This window comes from Gadus chalcogrammus, chromosome 2 (assembly GCF_026213295.1).
Source record: "Gadus chalcogrammus isolate NIFS_2021 chromosome 2, NIFS_Gcha_1.0, whole genome shotgun sequence".
NCBI lineage: Eukaryota > Metazoa > Chordata > Actinopteri > Gadiformes > Gadidae > Gadus > Gadus chalcogrammus.
In genome coordinates, this window is record NC_079413.1 from 10,633,272 (window position 1) to 10,657,391 (window position 24,120).

Sequence of the window (24,120 nt, forward strand, 5' to 3'; positions counted from 1 at the left end):
GTTGATTCTAACTCCACTCACCTTCCCTGTTTGCCAAAGAGCCTTCTCTTTGCCAAAGATGGGTTGCAACCAGCTCTGTATATTACTCTACTATACTGTCAAAGTAGTGGGATGTGGTGATTCAGACACAGAACCGAAGAAGAAGAGCAAGAAATTGTTCCATTGTTCATGGCCAGTGTGTCTGTGTCTGTCCTAAGCGGATAGATCAAGGTGTACTATCGTCTCTATTTCTCTCTCTGTCCAGCTTGCTCATATCTCTTGGAAAAAGTGGTTGAAAGCATCCCTGGTGTTACTGCTGTGTCTCAGATATTGTGACGTGGGGGCTAGGGAGGTTGTGGTGAAAGCTGAGCAGAATCGTCTGAGAATACAAGGACATTATGAATAAAGTGTCCCCTGACAAGTCTGAACAGTATTAAAAAGGCTGCCACCTCTGCTTAGGTGGGGGGAGGGGGAGGGGGAGGGATATTAAAGTCATCAACAGCTAAGTTGTTATTCCACTCACATCACACTAAGAGAGCGAAAGAGAGAGAGAGAGAGAGAGAGAGAGAGAGAGAGAGAGAGAGAGAGAGAGAGAGAGAGAGAGAGAGAGAGAGAGAGGGAGAGGATATGAAAGAGAGGGAGAGGATATGAAAGAGACACAGAGTGCTTTCTGGGAGCAAAACATAAAAAGAAAAGAGAGACAGAGACAGAGCCAGAGAGACTGCGAGAGAGAGCAAGAGAGAAAGGGAGAGAGAGAACTAGAGAGAGGAAGAGACAAAGGGAGACAAAGAGAGAGCGAGGGAGGTAGAGAGAGGGTGAGATAGAGATGTACAGATAGAAAGGTAGAGAGATAGAGAGAGAGGAACAGAGAGACAGAGAGCGAGTGAGAGAGAGATACAGTACCGGAAGCTTCCGGTAATGTTGTTTAAACATTTAAGCGTTGTTGTTAGTCTAGAAACTGCTATTGACGCTTACGACCTTTCACCATGGAGAGAGTTCCTCTGCATAGGGCAGTTGCACAAAATAAAACTGCTTACGCCTAAATTAAAAAGTAAATAAACATGCAGAAACGTGCTACTCGATGCGTTGTTGACGTGGTAGGGACTGATCACAGAGGTAAGGAAAATGACAGAGAGAGAGAGAGAGAGAGAAAGAGAGAGAGAGAGAGAGAGAGAGAGAGAGAGAGAGAGAGAGAGAGAGAGAGAGAGAGAGAGAGAGAGAGAGAGAGAGAGAGAGAGAAGAGCCTTAGATCTCCTCAATGGATTCCGCTGGGACCAGCCCCCGCTTCTTTCCACTGCTGAGCCTCATGTACCCTTCACTGTCCTCCTGCTTCCCCACACATATCTGAGGGAGAGAGAAGAAGGGAGATAGAGACATGTTGAGGGAGAGAAGGGGGATCAAGCAAGAGTTCTACGACAGTACAACATTAAAAAAGGATGAAAGAGGGAAGTGACAAGGGACAAAACCACATATTGGTTTGAAAATGGGTAGTCAAGCGGCGAGGGTAACAACCAAAATACAAAGTAGGGTGTCTTCTCCAATGCCTCACCTGGTCTTCTTTCACGGGCATGTGGCCCCTCTCTCTGTTACCATGGATACTCTGGGTCACCCTCCACACCCTCTCCCCCGGCCGAACCCTTTGGACGAAGTTAGTGGGGAAGAACCCCACCTTGTCTCCGCTCTTGCCCTGGAATACATACACAGCTCACGTGAGCTGGGGATCCACAGAGTTGAAAACTGTAGCATCAATGACTCACTCGATTGAGACGGCAGAGATATAAGCTGCTTTCAGACGTGAAAGTCCTGATAATCTCCTGATATTCTCCTGATGGGCCATATGTTTGAACAACATATCCTGACATTTGTACCTTGAAACTCTCCTGAAAAAATACTACCCCTGAGAAAGTATTTTCTCTGGAGGAAAATGTAAATGACCTTACGTGTGAATGAGGCGTAGAAAGTCTGTATTTCTCACACCACGTGCGCATTGATGACGCCACGGTCTGCATTTGGGTGAGTGGCATTGGTCATTGAGTGGTAATTGAGTGGCACCCTAAATGATAATCGCCCCGTTGGCTTTGGCTCGCTGAATGGTTAAAAATATGTATATCACAGCTGCATGTATAGATAGATTTAATTTTTTTTAATGATACGTTTACAACAGTTAACTGAACATTATAGGGTCCCGGCCTTCCCAGATACTTCCCTGCCGTCTATGCTAGTTAATCAGCAAAAATGATCTCTTTCTCCGTTTCCGCAGTCGTTCGCGACGCCTTTCGTTGTTTTTCTATTTGTCTCTAACTCATGCTCCGATCTTTCATCGATGCTTCTGATGTTGTTGATGTAACGGAATATATGATGCATCGTTGCAGCAACATTTAAGTTGATTGCGATGAGTTCTGCCCGTTCTGCCTCCATGCTGTCTCCATGCTGCCTGTGGTCAAACCAAAACAAACTAGTGACAGCAGCCGCAATTATCCTGCCCCTTGCGAACTTAGACCCTACGTCATATCCTGCCCTTTGCAAGCCCAACCCCCTTAACCACCGAGAGATTCTACTGATGTCTGAACGACACTGATGTCCGCATATAAAGCATCAAGTCTGAATCACACTCAGGGTCGAATCTCCAGGGGTAAAAATGAGGAAAAAATGCGAGAAACGGTCAGAAAACTATCGTCATCTTTCTCAAGGTTACCTACAGGTAGGCTAAGGACAGACATTGTGGATAGAACACAGTACCCATTGGCTAGGCTAGGAGAATGGAGAATGTTCTGAGATCGTCTGTATTCCAGTGGTATATGAAGAGAGTTTCAAATGAATGTCCAATTGACCAAATGTAATCGTGCGTTTCTTTCTAAAATATATCAATAGCAATCTGAATGTTGCACACACATGCCAGGGAAAGTAATAATAACGTTTTGTGTTATAATCTGAGTGAATGAATACATTTCAGATAATTTAAAAAAAAATCAGTTGCTTTAATGACTTCAATTGCTTTTGCTTTAATGACTCGACAATAAAAAGGTCTTCCATTACTGATGGCAACTGATGGCTTGAAACTATAAAGGAGGCGGTTGGTATACAGTCCTGTGTTTGTGTATCAAGTGGCAGCAATGACCTTCTGTTTGTGATGCCTTGTTGTAAAGATGCAGCGCGTGGGGTGTGATGCAGAACAATCCACCACCCTTCAAAGTCAATGGAAAAAATTGAATTTCATTCACGTAATAGAAAGCAAATATATTATCCCCATATAATGTTTTTTGAGGGTAACGGTTTTTTTCCCAATAGTTTTATTTCATATAAAGGTAACAAAGATGAATATAAATGGATTTTGGCCATATACTACTTCAAGGCTTCCATTAAATTCCTGCCTTGGAACTATGGATAGTTCCAGCAGCTGATATGTTGATTAAACATTTTCCACTATGAAACACTATGTTTACGCTCCTGGCCATATTGGAATGAATGCCCCTTGAGCTGTGACATTCATATGCATAAATCCAGATTAAATACAAATGAACTAGTAGTGTTTTGAAATAGTAATGTTTTTCTAGGAAGCATTCTTTTTATTTTTTCCTTTTGTGCAAGATGCCCAACAGATACTCCTTGAATGCTGTAAAGGATGCCTCTTTGTTACACATACACAGCGACATGGATGCAATTTTTTTTTAGGATGGTAGGGGTAAGTACTGCCTTTCTCGCCTCTGATTGATGGTAGTTTACCCCTACCATCCTACGAAAAAAATAATCGCAACCTGTACACCCCCCCATACACATGCACATGCACACACACACGCAAACACATGCACACACTCACAGACACACTTGCGCTGCACGCACACCAACACAAAGCTTCCCATTCTCATCAATAACAAGTGAAGCGAAACGATAAGTATGTATCGATTTTTTTTAAAGACGAGTTAAGTCAATTAAATGGCTTTGAATAATTTCCCTTTGGAAATAATATTCTATTTTTACTCACGCAGTCAAGGGGCACGTGGGCAAGGAACAGGTGTTGTGTATTTAAGACGACACAACTGCCTCTGACCCCCCTCCTCCTTACGAAACATACACACAGACCCCCGCCCCCGTGCACACACATAAAAAGACACAGGAATACGCCTATTCATTAAACACACAGGAACACAGGAACAAAGAATACACAGAATATCTGTTTGTGCTTCACAATCGTGTCATGTGTTGGTGAACACACACAAAAACAAACAAACACACACACACAAACACACACACACATGCACACACACACACACACACACAAAGAAATGTTCAGATCATTTATTACCTACCTTCCACCACTCCTCATTAGAATCATCTGTGACCTGCACCCGATCACCAGGGCTAAAATAGAGAGAGCAAGGGAACGAGAGAGAAGAGAGTGGAAGCGAGAGACAAAAGGTACGGAGAGAGAGAAAGAATAGAGAAAGAGGGTGTGAGAGAAGGAGAGAAAGAAAGAGGGAGAGACAGAGAGGGAGATTGAGAAACAGAGAGACAGAGGGAGTGAGAGAGAGAGAAAGAGAGAGAATAATAGATCATTATTAGAGAACCAAAGAGAGAAGAGACGAAACGGAAGGGGGTATGAAATGTGCAGTGACATTACAGAATCACAAGCCATGAAGTCATTGTGAAACGTCAATGATCCCCTGCAGGTTAAACAGGGCCCTGAATGGCTGCCAATCTTTCCTGCTTACAAAAGCACAAGGACACTACGGGCCTTTGAAAGTGCTAGTAGACCACTAGAAACCGCACACTCGCTGCACCCTGCTGTCCTAGATCCACGGAGGGGAGGAGGAGCAGGAGCTGCTGTCCCAGTTGCACAACTTGTGCTGTATGCGATCTGTCTCCTGGGTGTCTGCACTGAGTAACGGCCTATATGGTCATCATCTCCCTCCCTCTCATTCTTTCTGAGTCTTTCTCTCCCTCGGTTTCTGTATTGCTCTCTCTCTCTCTCTCTGTCTGTTGCTCTCCCTCTCTTTCTCTATCTTTGTGTGTGTACATAAAGCCCCATCACACACACACACACACACACACACACACACATGCACAAACATGTGTCCGCAAACAAACACACACACAAAATATATATCATGCTATAGCTCATCGTTTTGCTTGCCGCTGCCACTACAACATAATGCAATAAAGCTTCAGTCACAATAACCATCATTTCAAAAAATTCCCAAGACTAAACTGTTAGCTCTTCATCTTCTGTGACCTTCCTCTGTAACCAGCTCTCCCTCACCTCTGTATCTCTGCCTTGCATCTCTCATTCTTTCCTTAGCTCAGCCTTGGCTTATTTATCTCTGCCTGAGTCTCTCTCTCTCTCTCTCTCTGAATGCCTCCTCCCTGCTCTCCGTCAACACCATTCTGTTCCTCTTGTTCCCATGCTAGTCCTATCTCTTTCCTCCATCTGTTCCTCTGTCTATATATAAACACATTCGGTGCCCCCTTCTTCTTCTGTGTTTTTGTCTCTTGTTCTGAATGTTTTATTCTCGCCCCTGCTGGCTGCGGAGCTGGCTTACCAGCCAGCACTTTGTGAGGATGCTTATACAGTTTATAATTAGCTTGTCTTGCGGGGACTTTAGGGGCATCCACTGCAGATGGTGGAGACATTTTAACATTACACGAGTGACTGCTGTAAATACAGACAGAGGACGACAGAGACAGTTCATGCTAAGATACAGTGCGTACAGATACACAGTACACAAACACACAGACACCTGTACACACACACACAAATACGTACTTGTACACACATGGTCATGTCCTCACAATCACACACACACACACACACACACACACACACACACACACACACACACACACACACACACACACACACACACACACACACACACACACACACACACACACACACACACACACACACACACACACACAAATTATACACACAGTCATTTTATTCTCTCACTTTAGTTCTAGGTCGTTCGGCTCCTGGGGCATGAACCTGTAGAGGGCGACGTAGGTGTGAACAGAATGGACCTTGGGCACCTAGAAGAACAGCAGGGGTCACAGACAGGTCTGGTTTGGAACTGGGACAAGAGCGATGTACATCACTTCCAAAGAGAGAGATCACGACTGCTGTGGCCAGACCAGGCGACAGTCATGACTGCCTGCTTGTGAAGCCCTGGTGGAATTGACTAACATTGTGTGCCTCTCCCGTCTTATAGGTGATGCATGTGGTTGGATGCTAATACACGCCACCATTCTAAGGCAATGGCTAACATTTTGGGTTTATCCGTCGTAATACAAAGCCGATAAAAAAAAAGTGAGTTTGGTTAGATCTCTATTCTCACAATAGAGCAGTATGGTCCGGAAGTAAAAAGCCCTTTCATATTCTCCATAGAGGTTTTGATTGAAAGCCATAATGTCGTAACCATCCAAAGAACACTAAACCCCGCGCGGTTATATTGTGAAATGATGATTATGCTCCTGTAGAAGCCAAAAGTTAAATAAGGGGAACTTCAAGTTTTTAGAAGAACACATTTAATCGCGACGTCATTTGAAACCACTACACTACCCATATTCCTAAGAATAACACGATGTCTTTGATTGTTGGAGCTCGCTGTTAACATGTAAACGTTTACCCGCACCCGCAAACCATGAATTCCCCTTCTATAAATGGAAACTTAGAAAGTTGTTGTTAGAGCTTTAGAGGAAATGTAGATGTTGAAAAATATGTTGATATTGATTATATGATCAAATAAAAGTAAAAATATATTACATCGCACTAGCAGGGCTTTTGTGTCATTTGTGTAGTATACAATTTAGAAATACATAATGTTGAATGAATACGTAACTAGAATACAAGACTGAATTCATGTTTATTAAAACGAGTAACGTTATTACGTGGTGAATGCAATCAGGAGGAAGGATGACAACCCTATACACTACCTGAAACACTATATAAACACACAGAGACAAACACACACAGAATATATGACACAATATAACCATTGCGAAAAAGTTTGCAATGGTGGGATGGTATGAGTAGTTCCTTGTACACAGTCTTGTACTTTTGCCTTTTATTCAGTTTTTCAAAGAATTTTTTGCCCAAAATCAAATGTTTTATGTTCACGACAAACGATTGGCTTGGTTCCAGGCTTAAAACTCTTTATATAACGTTTTTACGAAGAGTAAATGGAGTTTACTTCCGGAACCAGAGCGGTTAAAAAAGGGGGCGGTTCTGCTCTCTACTGCAGAACAGACATTTAATTCCTGCCCTCAATGCGCCAAATACGGATAATTTCCGCTGCTGGTTGCAAAAATCTCAAGCAATGGCCTTGCCCTTAATGCAAAATGTATGGCCTCATGTGTAAACCAATGAGTGACGCCATGGACAGTATGTCTATATTTTCTATATTCTATGGGTCAGACCTTTTAGTTGTAGTTGAGTGTTACCTTTACACTAATATCTTCGGCTGGTGTTTCTGCTTGTCCACTCTCTATGATCTCCTCCTCCCCAGGGTCGATATAAGGAAGAGCTGAATCTAGCAGGTGTAGAGAGAGAAAGAGAGAGAGAGACAGAGAGAGTTAGAGAGAGAGAAAGACAGCAAGCGAGACAGGGCTTGTGGAGACAACAGTATGCTCTCTTTGATTGACTTTCTGAAAGATTGAAAGATCTCTTCTTCTTTTGGTGTTAAAACCTGTCGTGCATTGCTGTACGTCTTCAAGTGATGTGCCATAGCCACGCGTTACTCATGCACACGCAATGAAGATTGCACACAACACACACACACACACTCACACCTGCGTACGCGCACACACACACACACACACAGATGCCTATACATTTGCAAGCACACCAACACACAATAAATATGCACACATATTAACGCAGATAAAATAAGCATTATGGGTAAATACATGTACAAATGTACACAGCAGCACAAGTAATCAAATACAGATACATTTACACACACACAAAGCATTTCTTTTACCCCCGGTCTCCTGTGTCAGTTCTTCCTCCATACTGTACTGTCTCTGTTCCCTCTCCTCACCTCCTCCTTCCCCCTTGAAGAGGAATAAAGATGGGAAGTACATCACTGTGTGTTTTTGTGTATGTGTGGTGGAGGTAATTTATCTTCTGATTATTCAGGAGGGATATGATTACAAATCTGTTCATCTTCTTCGCTGCACAGAACAATGGTATTTATAGGCTGTGTCTCAATTCAGGGGACGCATCCTTCGGAGGGTGCATTCGAAGGGCGATTGCGTCACTGCGACACGTCTAGGCTGTCCCATTTCAAAGGCTCCTTCAAATGCGGCCGACAAATGCAGCCTTCTTTGCCTGGATTTGAAGGATACACCGGGTGGATCCTTCCCGGCCCAACGTATCCCAAGATTCATTGCGCGTTGGATTTTTTTCAGCAATGGCGTCAGAGAGAGCGGAAGCGGCAGTTGCAGCAAATTACATGTTCAATGACAAAATTATTAAAATAAAGTTGGGACTATTTTAAATTTGTAACTTTATTGTCAGAGTTCAATTTCATTAACGCAAGCCATATAACGCTAAACTAATTAATGTTATATTTTATATAATTATTATATAACAGAATCAGAATCAGAAAACTTTATTGATCCCCGGGGGGAAATTGTATCGTTCCAGGTGCTCCGTACTAAAAGAAATTACAAGCATAGAAGATAAAATTATAAAAAATATAAAATTATAAATAAAATAAAATAAGAATAAAGTAGGAAGTGGACATCTAACTGAAAGTGGCCATCTCTTAGTGGGTTATATAAAACTGGCGCGTCATCACGCAAGGTAAAGGGTGTTAACGGCTTGTTACGCAAACTAGAAATGCTCTGTAGGGCAGACCGTCTCATTTAAAAACGTTTGTTCGGCCTTCGGTCCGGCCTTCACGGTCTACGAAGGCCACACCTTCATAGACCACGTCATTCGAAAAATGCGTCCCCTGAATTGAGACACAGCAGTAGTATACCCTAATGGATTGCTTTTGTCTTCTTCTGTATGGTGTGTGTGAGTGAGTGGGAGATTGAGTGAGTAAGGTAGTTAGTGAGCAAGCAAGTGAGCGAGCAAGCAAGTGAACAAGTAAGAGAGAGAGATTGAGAGAGAGTGAGTGAGTGAGAGACAAAGATAGAGAGTGTGTGAAGGCAGCTGCCCACTATGTGACTTTGAAAGTAAGGGCCGTCTCCGACATGGCTGGTCTTGGAATCAGTCTTAGCTTGACGTTAGGACAGTGGTCACCACCACACTAGGAGCCTGGGAACATCTGCGGGTACACACCTGAAGACTCTACGCTCTGATTATCTGCTCCTTCTCTGAAAACTTGCCAAATCCCACGGGAATATGTCTACTCTCTTAAAGGGCTCATGTCATGACACCAGGTATGGGTGTGATTAGTTGGTACAAGCCGTTTGGCACAGGGAAGGAATGATTTTCATAGTGACATCCCAAGTGGGCGTGTCAACACAGATATATGAAGGATAGATGAGCAACATTTGCTGCAGTTCACTGGGTAATGCTGGTGGACTGATCTATTCATCTAGGTGGACATGCCCACTTTGGATGTCACTATGAAAATCATTCCTTCCCTGTGCCAAACGGCTTGTACCAGCTAATCACGCCCACACCTGGTGGCATGACATGAGCTGCTTATGGTTCCACGTCGACGCAACGCGAGGATCACGCACACATCGAGGTTAAGGTTACCATTTTTGGGAGGCGCACGTCAGGCACTTGCACGCGGTGTAAGCAAGGAGGGTCCGCAATGATGTAATAGGGCCGTAAACCCCCTTCAGTTGCGTCAACGTTGAACCATAATCATAAGTCTCTAATGAACGGTGCATTAGTTCTGTTTCAAGCCTGTGTTTTTGCTAGACAATAGGGTTGGTTGCATTGGTAAATAGTTAAGCAGCACCATTTCAAATTGAAAGTAAGAAAAGCCTGGGGTTATGTCTGATTGTCAACAAATTAATCCAGATACTGAGTCATCCGTTCCGAGTAACGGGCCGCTTGTTTATTCCCAATGGCTGTGGCCACAAAAATCGCTGACTTCAGTCTCAGTCCCTCTGACACTACACGAGTCGAGTCCAATAATAACATCAAACCGGTTTGAGAAAAAACCTTTGCCCTCCCGACTCTATGGGGGGCAGCTAGTGTCTTGAGACCTCCAGCACTACACGACAATCAGGGCCAACTTCTGCCCGATCGCCCCGCTGCTCTTCCCCTGCCTCCCAGACACTGCAGACTCATTATTGGGGGTTTGTAGCATAGTGGGTAGGAGCCTTAAGCTGGCGGTAAACATTAGTAAGTGTGTCTGTGACTCTAATACTATAGTATGGCTGCTGTCCTGTCCGTCCAATATTTTCCATGATTACAAATACTATATTTGCACTACAGGATTCCAAATGCCAGAGTCTGAAATGGCTGTTACGTATATATTGGATGTGTACTCAGGTGTGTGCTGAAATAGGACAAGTAGTGTGCTGTGACCATGGAATAATGCTGTGACCATGGAATAATGCTGTGACCATGGAATAATGCTGTGACCATGGAATAATGCTGTGACCATGGAAAAAATGTGTGCTTTGTCTCCTCTCTTTATTCACACGTCTGGTTCTACGATTGACGTCCCTGTGTTGGATTTCCAATTGACAGGTTCCCATAGTCCCCTGGCCCCGCCCAGAGGAGGCGTTGACATCGTACCAGGCTGCGGGTGGGTGACTCTGACATGCTGCCAAAACTTGGGCGGCTCATCTGTGCCAGCGATGTCCCGTAGCGTAAAGCGGCATACACAGGATCTAGACGTGCACGCCCAGCCTCTGAAAGCACACAGAAACCCACACAGCAATGGGTGCACAAGGACACACACACGCACACACACACGCAAACACACACTGAAAACAAACACTCATTTGGGTTACATACGCACACACGCCATGCAAATGCACGCACACACACACACACACACACACACACACACACACACACACACACACACACACACACACACACACACACACACACACACACACACACACACACACACACACACACACACACACACAGGTTGTACATGCACACAGGCCACACAAATGCATGCACTTCAGGCACAAACACACAGACACACAATGGCCTCATTTCGTTTACATTCAGGCACAGGCACACGTGCAAATCAGTGCACACACACCCACACACACACAGTGATGGCTAGCCTGCCTCCGTACTGTAAACACACTAATTACGTGAACCCACACATTTCTAAAAGTGCAAGAGGCGTTGAAGTTGAACACTGTACACTGTGACTATTGTTCTCCTTGTCTCTCAGGGCCCGCTATATTTAGATCCTACACCAAAGACCCAGAGTGGCCCACTTAAAACAGGAGAGAAACATAATGACTGCAAAAGGATTTGAAGGACCTCCATTTATTTTGCCCGCAAGGATAATGTCAAACACAGCTTAATGTGACAAGTTAGCGTAAACACATACAATATACACTAATGCGCACATGTGCACAAACACACACAAACACAAACACAAACACACACATTCACAAACAATGCTACATGCAAAGCATTACAGTACAACACACATTGTACATTGTTCATTTCCGCACGAACAAGAACCGCTTATCGGCCATTTTGATTTCTGGAATAATTGAGTCCAATTGACACACACCTACAGACAATCACACACATACACGTACGTCTATCTGCCTTACCTTGGCTCGGCTGGGCCTCCTTGACGATAGCCAGTTGGTCGTTGATGAGCATGGGCGACGTGAAGTTTCGCTTGAACGCTCCAGACTAATGGACACCAGGAGAAGCTGCCATTAGAGGACTCTCTCAATCTGCAGGTCATGGGTACCTCACGCTTGTGGTCGCATGTCAACCATTAACCTGATGAGAAGCTTGGGGCGGTATGTGTTGTTTTGCAGGCACGCCAATGCACGGGTAAATCAATTGTAATTTTAACAAGAGATTAAGCACAGTGACAGTTTTGATTGACGATATTCACTTTTCCTTTGCTACAACTTGGGTTTAAGCTATGGGTCCTGAAGGAATGCGTTGAGGAAACAACATGATGTTCATCCATGTTTTTGATTGCTTTTTCTGTTCCTTTAGAGACTATTAGTAATATCAAACAAACACACGCACAAACATCATCTTCCTCACACTTCCTCACACATTACTAAGTCTTTCAGAATCCATTCTACTTAATAAGTTTCATGTAGCAGTCCAGCCAAGCCTGAGCATGAATACAACTGTGATGATGATGATGATGATGATGATGATGATGATGATGATGATGATGATGATGATGATGATGATGATGATGATGATGATGATGATGATGATGATTATGAGGAGGTCAATTTCAGAGTCTCTGATGTACAGCTGGTCTTTTAGGCCGGTTCAAGAGAATTATGACATTGTAATCAAAAACCTCAGCACCATCCAGCCTTATCATAAGCAATCTCTATCTTGGCTGTAAGGAGATATTGAAATAAAAAAAAGCTGCGTTGTGTAGTTTATTTATCTGATATTGCTGCTAAAAGGAATCTCATGAAACAAACAAAATCAAATCCTCCAAAGTATATTTTCTAATCTTTGCCTAAGACGTTTTGCATTCCCGGAACATTTCTTTACCTCCCCCGCCTCAAGGTTACTGAACAAAGCACTTAGAAAGTGAGCTGTAAGAAGGTTGGTACACTGAAGTGATGCATTCTGCATCATATTCAGATGTCTAAGCCCCGAAGGGGAACTAGATGCTGATCATTCCACAGGCAACACCTTTTATTGCTAGAAAACATTTAAATAATAAATACAATTTAATACAACATTGAATGGACGTAAGCCCCTGCCCACCTGGCCAGGTGGAGTCTTACGTGTGTAAGTGCAGAGAGTATTTTTGCAAGCGTGGTGCATGAGTCCTAGTGCATGGTTGAAGTGCAAGCGGTTGTGAGCGTGGTTCATGTGTCTTGTTGCATCGTGATGGTGCAAATGGTTGCAAGCGTGGGCCCAAGACGCACCTTTCCATGACACAGCTGCTGAGATAATTCCGATGTGCACCACAGGTGAGCTGCGATCTTGCAGGTCCTGCAGCGAAGGGCTTGTTTGGAGTTACCTGATGAACAACAGAGACAAGAGGGCGAGGTCAGAGGTGATAGAGAGATCATCCCCGTTCCCAGGATGGCCTCATGACTCACTCCCGTGAGTCATGAGGCCATCCTGGGAACGGGGATGATACAAGTGCAATAAACCACAATGATCTCGGATATCGACAGGCTTCTCCCGCTGGTGGTTAAGTCCTGTCCCAGTTTTTGTGATGTTTGGCACAGTGAGCAAGAGCTTGATAATAAATGCATCCGCTTACAAAACACACACACACACACACAGTTTAAACACACAGAGACAATTCAATTAAAACCAAATTTTGGACATAATATTGCAATTTTATTTTTTTGGGATGATTAGAGAAACAATGTGTTCGCATGAAGTTGTAAAGCTATGCTTTTGTTTACAAATTTCTTGGTTTGTAGTTTTTAAATACCCTGAATTATCGACTTGGAATGGTGTCCACACTGGACAACACCACACAGACACAGAATTGATTAATTTCATCCAGCTCAAATTACTTATTTTGTTATTGGGCTATATTGGGCTATATTGAAGGCAAATTATCCAGTTATGTCCGTTAAAGTAAAGTACCATAGGCGCCAATTTATGTTTCTTCTGGTGGGTGCTTTTTCAGCACCGTAGGAAATTAACACTAGCTGACAAACATTCACACGCCCAGAAAATATTTACAGGGATTGAGAACAACACCACGATAAGCACCATGAAACGCGCAGAAAGTAATAATCAATGCCACTAATATGATTTAGATGTGATAGATTGAGTTTAACAAGGTTTACATCAAAATAAATCATCTATCTATATATATTCCTATGTATCTATCTATCAATCAATCAATCAATCAATCAATCAATCAATCAATCAATCAATCAATCAATCTCTATCAATCAATCAATCAATCAATCTCTATCTATCTATCTATCTATCTATCTATCTATCTATCTATCTATCTATCTATCTATCTATCTATCTATCTATCTATCTATCTATCTATCTATCTATCTATCTATCTATCTATCTATCTATCTATCTATCTATCTATCTATCTATCTTCTACAACATTAGGTGCTATTATTATTATTACTATAATAATATAATACTAAGTAGTTCATTGTTAGGAGTAGAACATCATCTGATCAGTTATGTGATCTCATTAGGCTGTCATGGCTGTCAGGCTGAACATGAACAGTTTTCATGACAGTTCCATGTACCACCACTATAACATGGCAAAGATGAGGATGATGATGGTAAGAACAGGAACGAAAGGGGCAAAAGCAAGGGAAAGCAACAACTGTTCTAGGCCCATAAAACAACACAGTGCATGCAGAGGCACCAAAACTAAAAACTAGATCGTTCAATGGGACCTGTAATTAATCACGATGACAGGAAGTAGATTGAACACGAAATTGGGTATTATAGGATGCTCAGATGACCTTCATGCAAACCACACACTTCATCAAAGATCCCCTGCACACAGACACACACACATACAGTGCATACTGCACTGTTACACAGCAACACAAGTTGTGCTAACGTTTCTTGTCTTCTGTAACGACGAGTTACAGGGCTGTGTTAGCGTGCAAAGTCTATCACATGGCACATGAATGCCTTTTATTTTATTCAAAGAGGGGGATGTCTGCTTTTCTCACTAACCAAGCCCACCTTTACCTCTCAAGTGAATGAGTCTAAAAGGCAATAATGACATTGGACCTGGAAGTAAAGTTAACAGAGGGATTCAAACTTCTGCCATAGCCTACGGTATTCTCGCACCCATTCCCTAGCTCCTCTCCCTCTTTACACAGTCAAATACTACTAATCTCAACACCAGCACTCTTAATAACATTGAAAAGGGAACAATTAATGAAGCCCCACATCACGATAGAACAAAAAAAGAAACAGAAAACCGAAATCTGCGGTGACTGATTTGAGCAGACAGGGCAGTGCTTGGGCAAAATAAAGAGAAAGAACCAGGCGCCGGCATGGCGTGGTAGGACGCCTTACCCACAATCATTTGCTTGCAGTGCTGGCAGCTGGTGGGCTTGCGAAACACATGCTCCTGGAAGGAGTGGGTTATCTGTGGACCCGGGGCCCTGGCCACACTGGACAGTGACGGGCTGAGGGAGGGGGAGTGGGAGCAGAGGGAGGGGTTGGGGCTTAACGATGGCGAGAGGGACGGCGAGCGGTCGTGGGCGACTGGGGAGGCGGGCCGTTGCGGCGGAGCCGGGGAGTAGGGTGGAGGCGACGGCGCTTCGGTGATGAAGTCTGGCGGCAGGCGGGCGTCGCTGTTCGACCTCTGGAAGAAGTTCTCCACGCTCTTGCTGCGCATGATTGTCTTGAAGGACAAGGAGCGTTTCAGTCTCTGGAGCTGCACACGCACTCGCACATGCGCGCACACACGCACACACACACACACACACACACACACACACACACACACGAATACAGGCACACATAGGAAATAAAGTACATGGAACAATTGAAAGAGAGAACAACAAGTGAATGGCAAATGAATCACCGGTAGCAATAAACAACACAACGTGCTGTGATCGTTACACCTGTTGGAGCAAAATGAAACACAAAATATAACATCTTATCGGAAAACAACACAATAAAAAGATACCTACCAGGACTCCCTTTGGCCAAGGCTCAACCTTAATTCCTTAGCAATTACGTAGAATGGGGTCGCGTTTGTTAGTCCCCAGCCAGGGACGATAAGCCTGCTCTTTTGAAAGCACCCGTGGCTATATAGACCGTTAACAGCTGCATATGAATGGAATTTTCATGGTGATGCTGGCTGGAGGCGTCTTGGTGATTAAACGTGGCAAGACGGTTTAAACATCATCGTCCTCTTATTAGCAGGGATTTTAATGTGAAGGGGCATGTGCGAGGGCCTGATGAATCTATTGTAATTCATGGGATATTGTATCACAACACAATAAGCACTATTGGCCACTAGCATCATCATGCTATGCTGCTGCACTGACCTGCGCTAATCTCCAGGCAACCCTGCATTTATACGCACAGACAAATACACAAGCATGCAAGCCTATGGTACACTACGGGCACACAAAATTGCATAGTAGGCACTAGACCATTATCCCCGTGGAGTCTACTGCCGTGACAAGCCTTGATTGTGCCTTATTAGCTGCATCGACTGAACCTTCCGGTATGACTGATGGACGCAGCATGTCAGAAGCAGGCCAATCAAGAAGCAAAGATACCACATCTTTACAACTATCAGCCTTGAGAAGCGCTGCCAGTTCCCATAACACCCAATGTTAATCCGATGAGGCTGCACGTCCCCCGTTGCTGACGAGGATGCTAGTTTAACGGGCTGGATATTTGTTAACATGATGTGCAGTGACAATAGGGGGAAGGTGTTTGTGTGTGTATGCGTGTTAATCTGTCCCTAGTGGGAGGAATACATCAACAGAAGACAGACTAGTGGACAGATAATTGGTACGCCACAGACGTGTGTGTGTGTTCGTGTTCGTGTGTGTGTGTTCGTGTGTGTGTGTGTGTGTGTGTGTGTGTGTGTGTGTGTGTGTGTGTGTGTGTGTGTGTGTGTGTGTGTGTGTGTGTGTGTTTATCCAATCTGTCGGTCCGTCTGACAATCCGCTCTTCACAATGCATGATCATCACAGGCAATGTTAACACCCCTGTACTACAGTGTGTGTGTACATGCATACGTGTGGTGTGTGTGTGTGTGTGTGCACGTGTGTGTGTCTGTTTACAAGCTTGCTTGTAGGGAGGCAGAAACCAACTGAAAAATCGTACGTGATTTGTCTGTTCATCACGGCAGAATGCTATGAAAATATGCATTATTAAGCATGAATGCGGTTTTTACACAATATGCTCAAGAATAGCATTAAAATATGCCAAAAAAATATGTTCGCTCCCTTTGTTTTCAAGCCCTATGTTTTGATTATTTGAAGCATAATTTCTAATCATAATTCGATTTTTTTAAAACAAAACTGGGAATGGTAATGATGAGTCACTATTTCTTCTGGGCTTTGATATAACATGTAATGACAGACACATAATATGATTGAATTATATAACGTCCTCCATCCACAAAAATAATATAGTATTCCTTACTATTATTTTTTTAACTGAGAAAAATAAATTCAATGAATGTAATTGCCTCTTGGCTCAGGAGGTAGAGCGGGCAGCCTGAAGGTTCCTGGTTGGATCCCAGCCCCCCACACCTAACCCTCACCACTCTAGGCAACCTGGCTGTCACCTTCCATGGCTCAAAGTGCTGTCTCTGTATTAAAGGGGTAGTTCGGAATTTTGGACATAGGGCCTGATTCCGAAGTGAGCATTGGTATTCTATATCACTGGAGACAGTTTTCAGCACATTTCATTCAGTCCTTCTAGTTGCAGAGTTCGCTCGTGCTAGGCTAGCGCAAGTCAACGGGCAATGCTAGCCTGCTATTAAAAACAGTCTTACCCACTCCACAGTACACCCGAGGTAAATCAATTATAACGACAGACTATACATCTAAATGTCTGTTTATAGAATAATGTTAGAAATAAAACCAACCTTGCATTGCATTGCATTTTGAGGGAATTGCGGGGTCTCAGCAGCAGTGTTTATATTCCTGTACGTAGGCTACGGCAACGGCGGACTGATACCTAGGTTACCTGCCGCTGTCATTGCTAGTACAGTGTACAGTGAACGAAGGAATTCTACAAGCGTATTAAATTAACAAGATATGGCCACGTTTGGAGGAGTTAGCGATGCATCTGCTTTTGAAGACGATTATGAGGAATTTGTTGTATCCAACGAACCGTACATGTACGAGCCAGTGTTTTGATGTCAAAGCCAGCAGCAACAAGCCACAGTTGAGTCCTTTCTGGATCTCGCACTGGAAATTGGTGGAAACTTTGTGGTGCCCATCTGTACCGTTTATTTCTACAATTTCTAAAAGCACACTGAACCATCATGTCGCCTAGTCGTTCAATTGCGCTTCTGTCCCACGCTTCTCTGTTTACGTTCTTCTGTCGAGATTCGGTTACAAACCTAACCAGCGCATAGTAGAATTCCACTTCTGCTGAGAAAGTAGTCCCTCGATGATTCATGCGATGCATGGTTAGTTTTATTTCTAACATTATTCTATCAACACAGACATTTAAATCTATAGTCTGGCGTTATAATTGATTTACCTCGGGTGTACTGTGGAGTGGGTAAGACTGTTTTTAATAGCAGGCTAGCATTGCCCGTTGACTTGCGCTAGCCTAGCACGAGCGAACTCTGCAACTAGAAGGACTGAATGAAATGTGTTGAAAACTGTCTCCAGTGATATAGAATACCAATGCTCACTTCGGAATCAGGCACTATGTCCAAAATTCCGAACTACCCCTTTAATGGGTGAATTTTAACCAATAATTGGGTCGCCCGACATTGTTAAATAATGATTACTATACTGTACATACCATGAAGACAAAATGTAAATGACTACCAGACCATTTAACTGTTAATTATTGTACCCTTATGTGGCAATAATTGTGCTTTGAGTGGCCACTTGTCTGAAAAGCTCTTTATAAATGGAGTCCATTTACCAACGTTCAACTGAGCATTTTGGATGGGCGTTCTTGCATTGTGTCACAATGCTTGGTCATTTTACTTCTGGGACATTGAATTCTCCACTTTCTTCAGCTGGTTTCCCTGACGATGAGGACACTTTGAGAAACACGGCAGCAGGTCTGTTCTGCGCGCCCATAACGACAGGAGCCAATCAGCATTGACAGTTTGAACGGCTCTTCTAAACCTTTACCTGCCAATCCACTCAACCATTGGCAAATACATTATCAAGGCGACAAGACATAGAACATGAGCTTCATTCATGGTCGTTGGGATGTTAATAAAGAAGCTTAAAGACACGCGCATAAGCACATGTTATAAATACATAGTGCACGCAACTGCAAGGGTACAATAATACTTTAAGGAAAATTCAACAATTGGCAATGCTTCTGAGTTGTGACCATAAAGAGCTGTTCGGGAGCTGAGTGAACTCTTTTCAGTGAGTGTAGTCGAATGAGTCAACTCATAGAAACCCCTGACTTGTCTCTGAATTATGTAGCAATACAAAACTGTACCTTGTCAAATGCACTGGAGATTCATCCTCTCTCAAGGAACATATGGATTCCAGTTTTAATGTACAAATCCCTTCACACATTTCAGTGTGAAGGGAAGACCAGTAACCAGCAGACGTGTGGGGAATGAGGTGTAATAATCTAAATGTAACACTAACATCCAGTTTGTCTCTTGGATAATAATGTTGATTTATAAACTAATGTGGTGTCCGTATGGCTGCCTGTTCCATGAGTCACGAGACAATTTCAAACAGAACGTCCAATCATAGACCTCCAGGCATGGGGACCCTAAAGTAGTAACAGGCTTCAGCAGTAGCACTGTGAAGGGACAGCTCCTTGGCCTATCTATTTCAGAGGAAGTCACCAAGCAGTTCCTGATTCCATTTTCTTTCTTCAGCAGGTTTACCTGAACAAAGGGCTGGGCGACATGAAAAAATGTGTTCATCGTGATAATTATGGGGAATACTACACAATATTGATAAATAAATATCCTGAAATGTTTTCAAATAAGGTCATTATATTGAAGTGTGAACAATTTAAGTATGGTATCAATATTCTCACAGTTCAAACCTCATATTTGATCAGTATAAGGGCACATCTTCTCGTCATAATTAATAAGGGCATTGCAATGCGCCAATCTCTATCTAGCTTTTTGTTCTTCAGTGAGTGACATGCACAAAGTCACCTTTTTGAATATGAGGGTGACATGATGGCTGCAATCTGAAAGATCCATTCCTGCTGAAACTACTTGATATGCATTGGAGAAATGCAGATTCATAGTTTGAGTATTAGGCATGAGAGGCATACGCACTCAAGGTGCTCATCCCTTGCCCTATGACATTTCTCTGTTTGCACAAGCACATGCGCCACACACAAACACACACACTTAATTTGTCCTGAAGATGAAGGCATGGGTGCCTTCTATGTGTACTCACATTTCGATTTGTGATGCCATGTCCTAATTTGTGTTGGGTTTGTGTAAAAATGTACTACCCTCAGAACACAAGTAATTTTTGGATTCATGTTGGTAAGTAAAAAGTAAATAAGTTTATCTGTCCTGATAAGCACCAAATTCGGTGAGAGCTTCTCGACAATCTAATTTGTTCTTCAATAACACTTTTGCCAACCGTGGCCACAAACAAGCCACAGATCACATATTATAAAGCCCTTCTTGTGATTCTCCGAACTTCTCTATCACCATCTTTTATTTTATTTTATATTATTGCCGCTATCAATCTCGACAGGGTTATTGCCACAGGCAACAATCCATGGATAATTTCTTGGTATCTGCCATCCTTCACTAATCATAAATAAAAATGCCATGGGGTAGTTGTATATTACCTCTGATACGACGGGTGCAAATTAGAGCAATATCTCTTTTGCATCTCAAGAAGATGCTGGCCCGATTAGTTGTTTTAAAATAGAGATGAGCCCATTTATTACAAGAGTGAGTCTTTATTAGAAGAGAATTCCCTCCTTGGCCTTTTCATTTCCTGGGATTATCAGACCTGTTCTCCTGTGGTCTTAACAATGGTATTGGACCATTAATAACCCAAAACAGAAATTATTCCACCCATAGATTTGAGTCGGCATGAATTAAAAATAGAATTTTCTGCTTGAAATAATAGTAATTGTTTGAAATAGAAGCGTCAAATTATGTATATCCTAACCTGGGCCCGACAAGGATCGGTCAATCAAGATTCAACTTTAGGTTAAAGGTTTCAAATAAATTAGGCTCTGAGCCTTTGGGTATTGGACCAGCAGAACAAGTGTCAACTGGGCGGACAGAGGGACTGATTGAGGATCGCGATGGCAGAGCATTGTGTCGTCTTTGATCTACTGTGACATCGTTGGTTGATCTACTAGGCATGAGCTCACTCATTGGATGTTAAACGACTGAGGATTCAAATGGTGGGTTGTGATTGAAAAGTAAAAACTGTAAGCGCTTTGAGTGTGAGAAAAGCGCTATGCAAATGCAATATGAAGATATAGGTGTGCTACACGGAGTCACCATTTGTGTACGGATTTTTTGTTGTAATAAAACAAGTAAAAAAAATAACATAAGTGTTTAAAGTGTAGGCCTACGACTAAAACTTGGTTGATTAAAAAAAAGAAATGCATTGGCACTTTTTTTTCAAATAGCCGTTTGAAAAGCTGAGCTATAGTCATTCCAATGAGAACTCTTAAAAGTGCTCACAAACACAGCTAAGGTTTTTCATATGGTATCCATTCTAATGAATTATCAATTGGCTAAAATGAATGAATATGTTAATGCCCGGGTGTGATGGTGAACATCCGGTGTAAATTATGGACATATATGGACGGAGCAGATTACATCATATGACGTAAGAGTGTTTAAAATAATAGTGACGCACGACGCTCTCAATAGTTACTTAAATGTTGTGTGTGGCTATATACTTCCATAGTTAAATACAAATAAATGATATCTATGAAATATGATACATTTACAGATAATTAATTTGCTAATAATCAATGGAACTATAGAAACACAAAGTTTAACGCATGTCCTAAAAAATGCTTACCCATTTTAAATTAAATGTAGACCATTTTTATTTCATGTAGCTGGTCAAGGACAAAAACTCCACACAAAATTGTAAGGTTACTTGTTGTAGCCTACCTTTGTGGATACCGGCTGAATGGATAGTATAGTGCTCGGATAGAGCTGGAGTTGCGAGTCATTCTCCATCTCGTTAATTTCCGTCATCCCACAAATGTGTCAATCAGTCCAAGTCCGTGTTTTTCGGTTAAACCGTAACCTTAAAAGCGCGAAATGTAAAACAGCTTTCGTAGTCGTTGTTGATGAAGAGCGTGCAGTTTGTTCTCCATGCAAGGTGGACAGCACGTGCCACAGTTATCCACATCAAAGTGATGCGCGCGCTAACGTGGAACACGGCTTCTGGCCATCTGTGCCCCCACACCGTGAACTGTGAACAGAAAAGCACTGCAGGTGTCCAACTTAGGTTAGGTGAGGATAAGCATAGTACAGTCAAGGCTGACCTGGTGCGTTGGAGTTAAAGCCAACAGTTAAGATCAGTAAGATCCAGATTGTCCACCCTGCAGTTGTCAAAAAGAAACTGCCAGTCGTGCACAATAAAATAAGAAAAATACCAGAATATGATGGAATTGTCTGTATGTCTATAGACCGGCAGTGAACGATAGAGCCGTGCTGCACTTCGATTGCAATATTTCTCGCCCAGCAAGAGATTTAATTTAACCGCAAACTAAGGCACGCCTTCCCGTGTGTATGATGGACGTGATTGGAGCAGTTTTACAACCGAGTCAGTCAGTCGGTCCACGTAGGTGTGGTTTGTGATGATGAGGACCGTACCAATTTGATGTGATAGTAAACCAGGGCCGAAGATGCGTAAAGGACAAAGAGTGTTGTTGAGCGCATTCAACATGGTGTATAAATAAAACGATATAGGCCTATTCGATTTTTGAACGGCTGCTATTTTCAATCACCTTAAATCAGGTCAGCCGAAAATAACCACCTGTTTGTAATGGCAAATTTAGGCTGGGCTAAAAAAATAAAAAAAAGTTTATTAGGCTACACATTTATTATTAGCCATTTTCTGCCTGGGATCTTAACGTAATCAGATTTTGATTATGCGTAGGCCACATAAGTTACTCAATGGAAAGAATTTACTTTGGAACGACTCTTATGGGGGGCGCGTTTCCAACGGGCGGGGCGGTTAGGTCCGGTACGATTAGGTCCGGTATGGAGTTTTTCCACTGGCGGGTACGCTTCGGACCCAGCACGCTTCAGCCCATAATGGCGCAGTTCCACCGGAGGGTGCGGTTCGCTTCGGTTCGCCACAGTCTGTTAGGGAGGGGGCAGTGTAGCCCAGCTCAGTTCTGAGGTCGCGTTTCCATCGCCGACAGTACCCTTATGGTAGGCCGGATGTCGTTCGCCGCGGCAGCTACGTAAACATCGTGACATCATAGCAGCACGACACAGTGTAGCCTGCTCAATAAAAACAAAAGGCCTAAATAAAAAGAAACAATAAAAACTGCCCTATCAAGCTCCCTCTGCACGTTTTCCTACCCAAGAATGCAGAGGAACGTCTCCACCTCCTCACGGGTACTGTTTGTTTGCAAATGAACTATTTGCTCAAAACCCTGAAATATTTTGGAGCAATGATGATGTCAGGATGGAATGTTTGTTTACCTTTAATGTTTATAAGTTAGCCTCTTTAGTTACTAAAGCCTGAATGAAACGTCAGGATGGTTTATATCGTTAATGTTAGTATTGTTTAGCATCTACTTTTGGTTTTTGGTCTGTGTATTTTGTTTCATATTGGTGTCTTGTAAGCCCTTGTTGGCTGGGCATGCTAATGCATGACACAATAATAAAAATAAAGTAAAAAAATAAAATAAAAATTGTTTTTTATCCCCATGTCGTCCGGAAGTGACGATTCTGTCGACCAATCAACGGAGGGTGCGTGTAGCTCGAACTTGCCGGCACCCTTTCAGGCGTCTCGTACCCCAACGGAAGAGTATAGGGCGTATGGATACGAGTGCGAAACGTGTAGGCCTACGGGTCACGCCCAATTTTGGCGGTGGAAACACGAACCGTGCCGCACCTTTGCGAACCGAAACCTCCGGTGGAAATGCGCCATTAGTGAGGGTGCGGTATAGCCCCGCTCAGTTACGGCTCGCTTTTCCAACGCCGAATGTAACCCTTATGGCGCATTCCACCGGAGGGTGCGGTTTGGTTCGCAAAGGTGCGGCACGGTTCACGTTTCCACCGCCAAAAGTGGGCGTGACCCGGACTAAGCCGTACTCGTTTCGCACTCGTCTCCATAGGCCTACTCCTCGTTGGGGTACTACGAGACGCCTGAAAGGGTGCCGAAAAGTTCGAGCTACACTAGCCGCCAATT

The 24,120-nt window shown here is 43.2% G+C and overlaps 1 protein-coding gene across 1 annotated transcript; it reads right to left on the reverse strand.

The window, feature by feature from the left end:
• Positions 1-1,224: 1,224 nt before the first annotated feature.
• LOC130403468 (SH3 and cysteine-rich domain-containing protein 2-like) lies at positions 1,225-22,389 on the reverse strand. Its single transcript, XM_056607838.1, has 11 exons — positions 21,858-22,389; positions 15,122-15,485; positions 13,015-13,109; positions 11,704-11,788; positions 10,688-10,803; positions 7,956-8,028; positions 7,417-7,505; positions 5,927-6,006; positions 4,287-4,338; positions 1,529-1,666; positions 1,225-1,323 (listed from the first exon to the last, which is right to left on the reverse strand). Exons 1-11 carry the CDS (start codon positions 21,942-21,944, stop codon positions 1,225-1,227), a joined length of 1,278 nt encoding a protein of 425 aa, XP_056463813.1. The 5' UTR covers positions 21,945-22,389.
• Positions 22,390-24,120: the final 1,731 nt, after the last annotated feature.

Coding starts and splice junctions, on each gene's coding strand:
- LOC130403468 (XM_056607838.1), bottom strand. CDS start 21,944: ATGACGGAAATTAACGAGATGGAGAATGACTCGCAACTCCAGCTCTAT. Junction 11,789..13,014: donor AGCAGCTGTGTCATGGAAAG/GTGCGTCTTGGG, acceptor GGTGTCCATTAG/TCTGGAGCGTTCAAGCGAAA. Junction 7,506..7,955: donor ACTGACACAGGAGACCGGGG/GTAAAAGAAATG, acceptor TACACCTGCTAG/ATTCAGCTCTTCCTTATATC.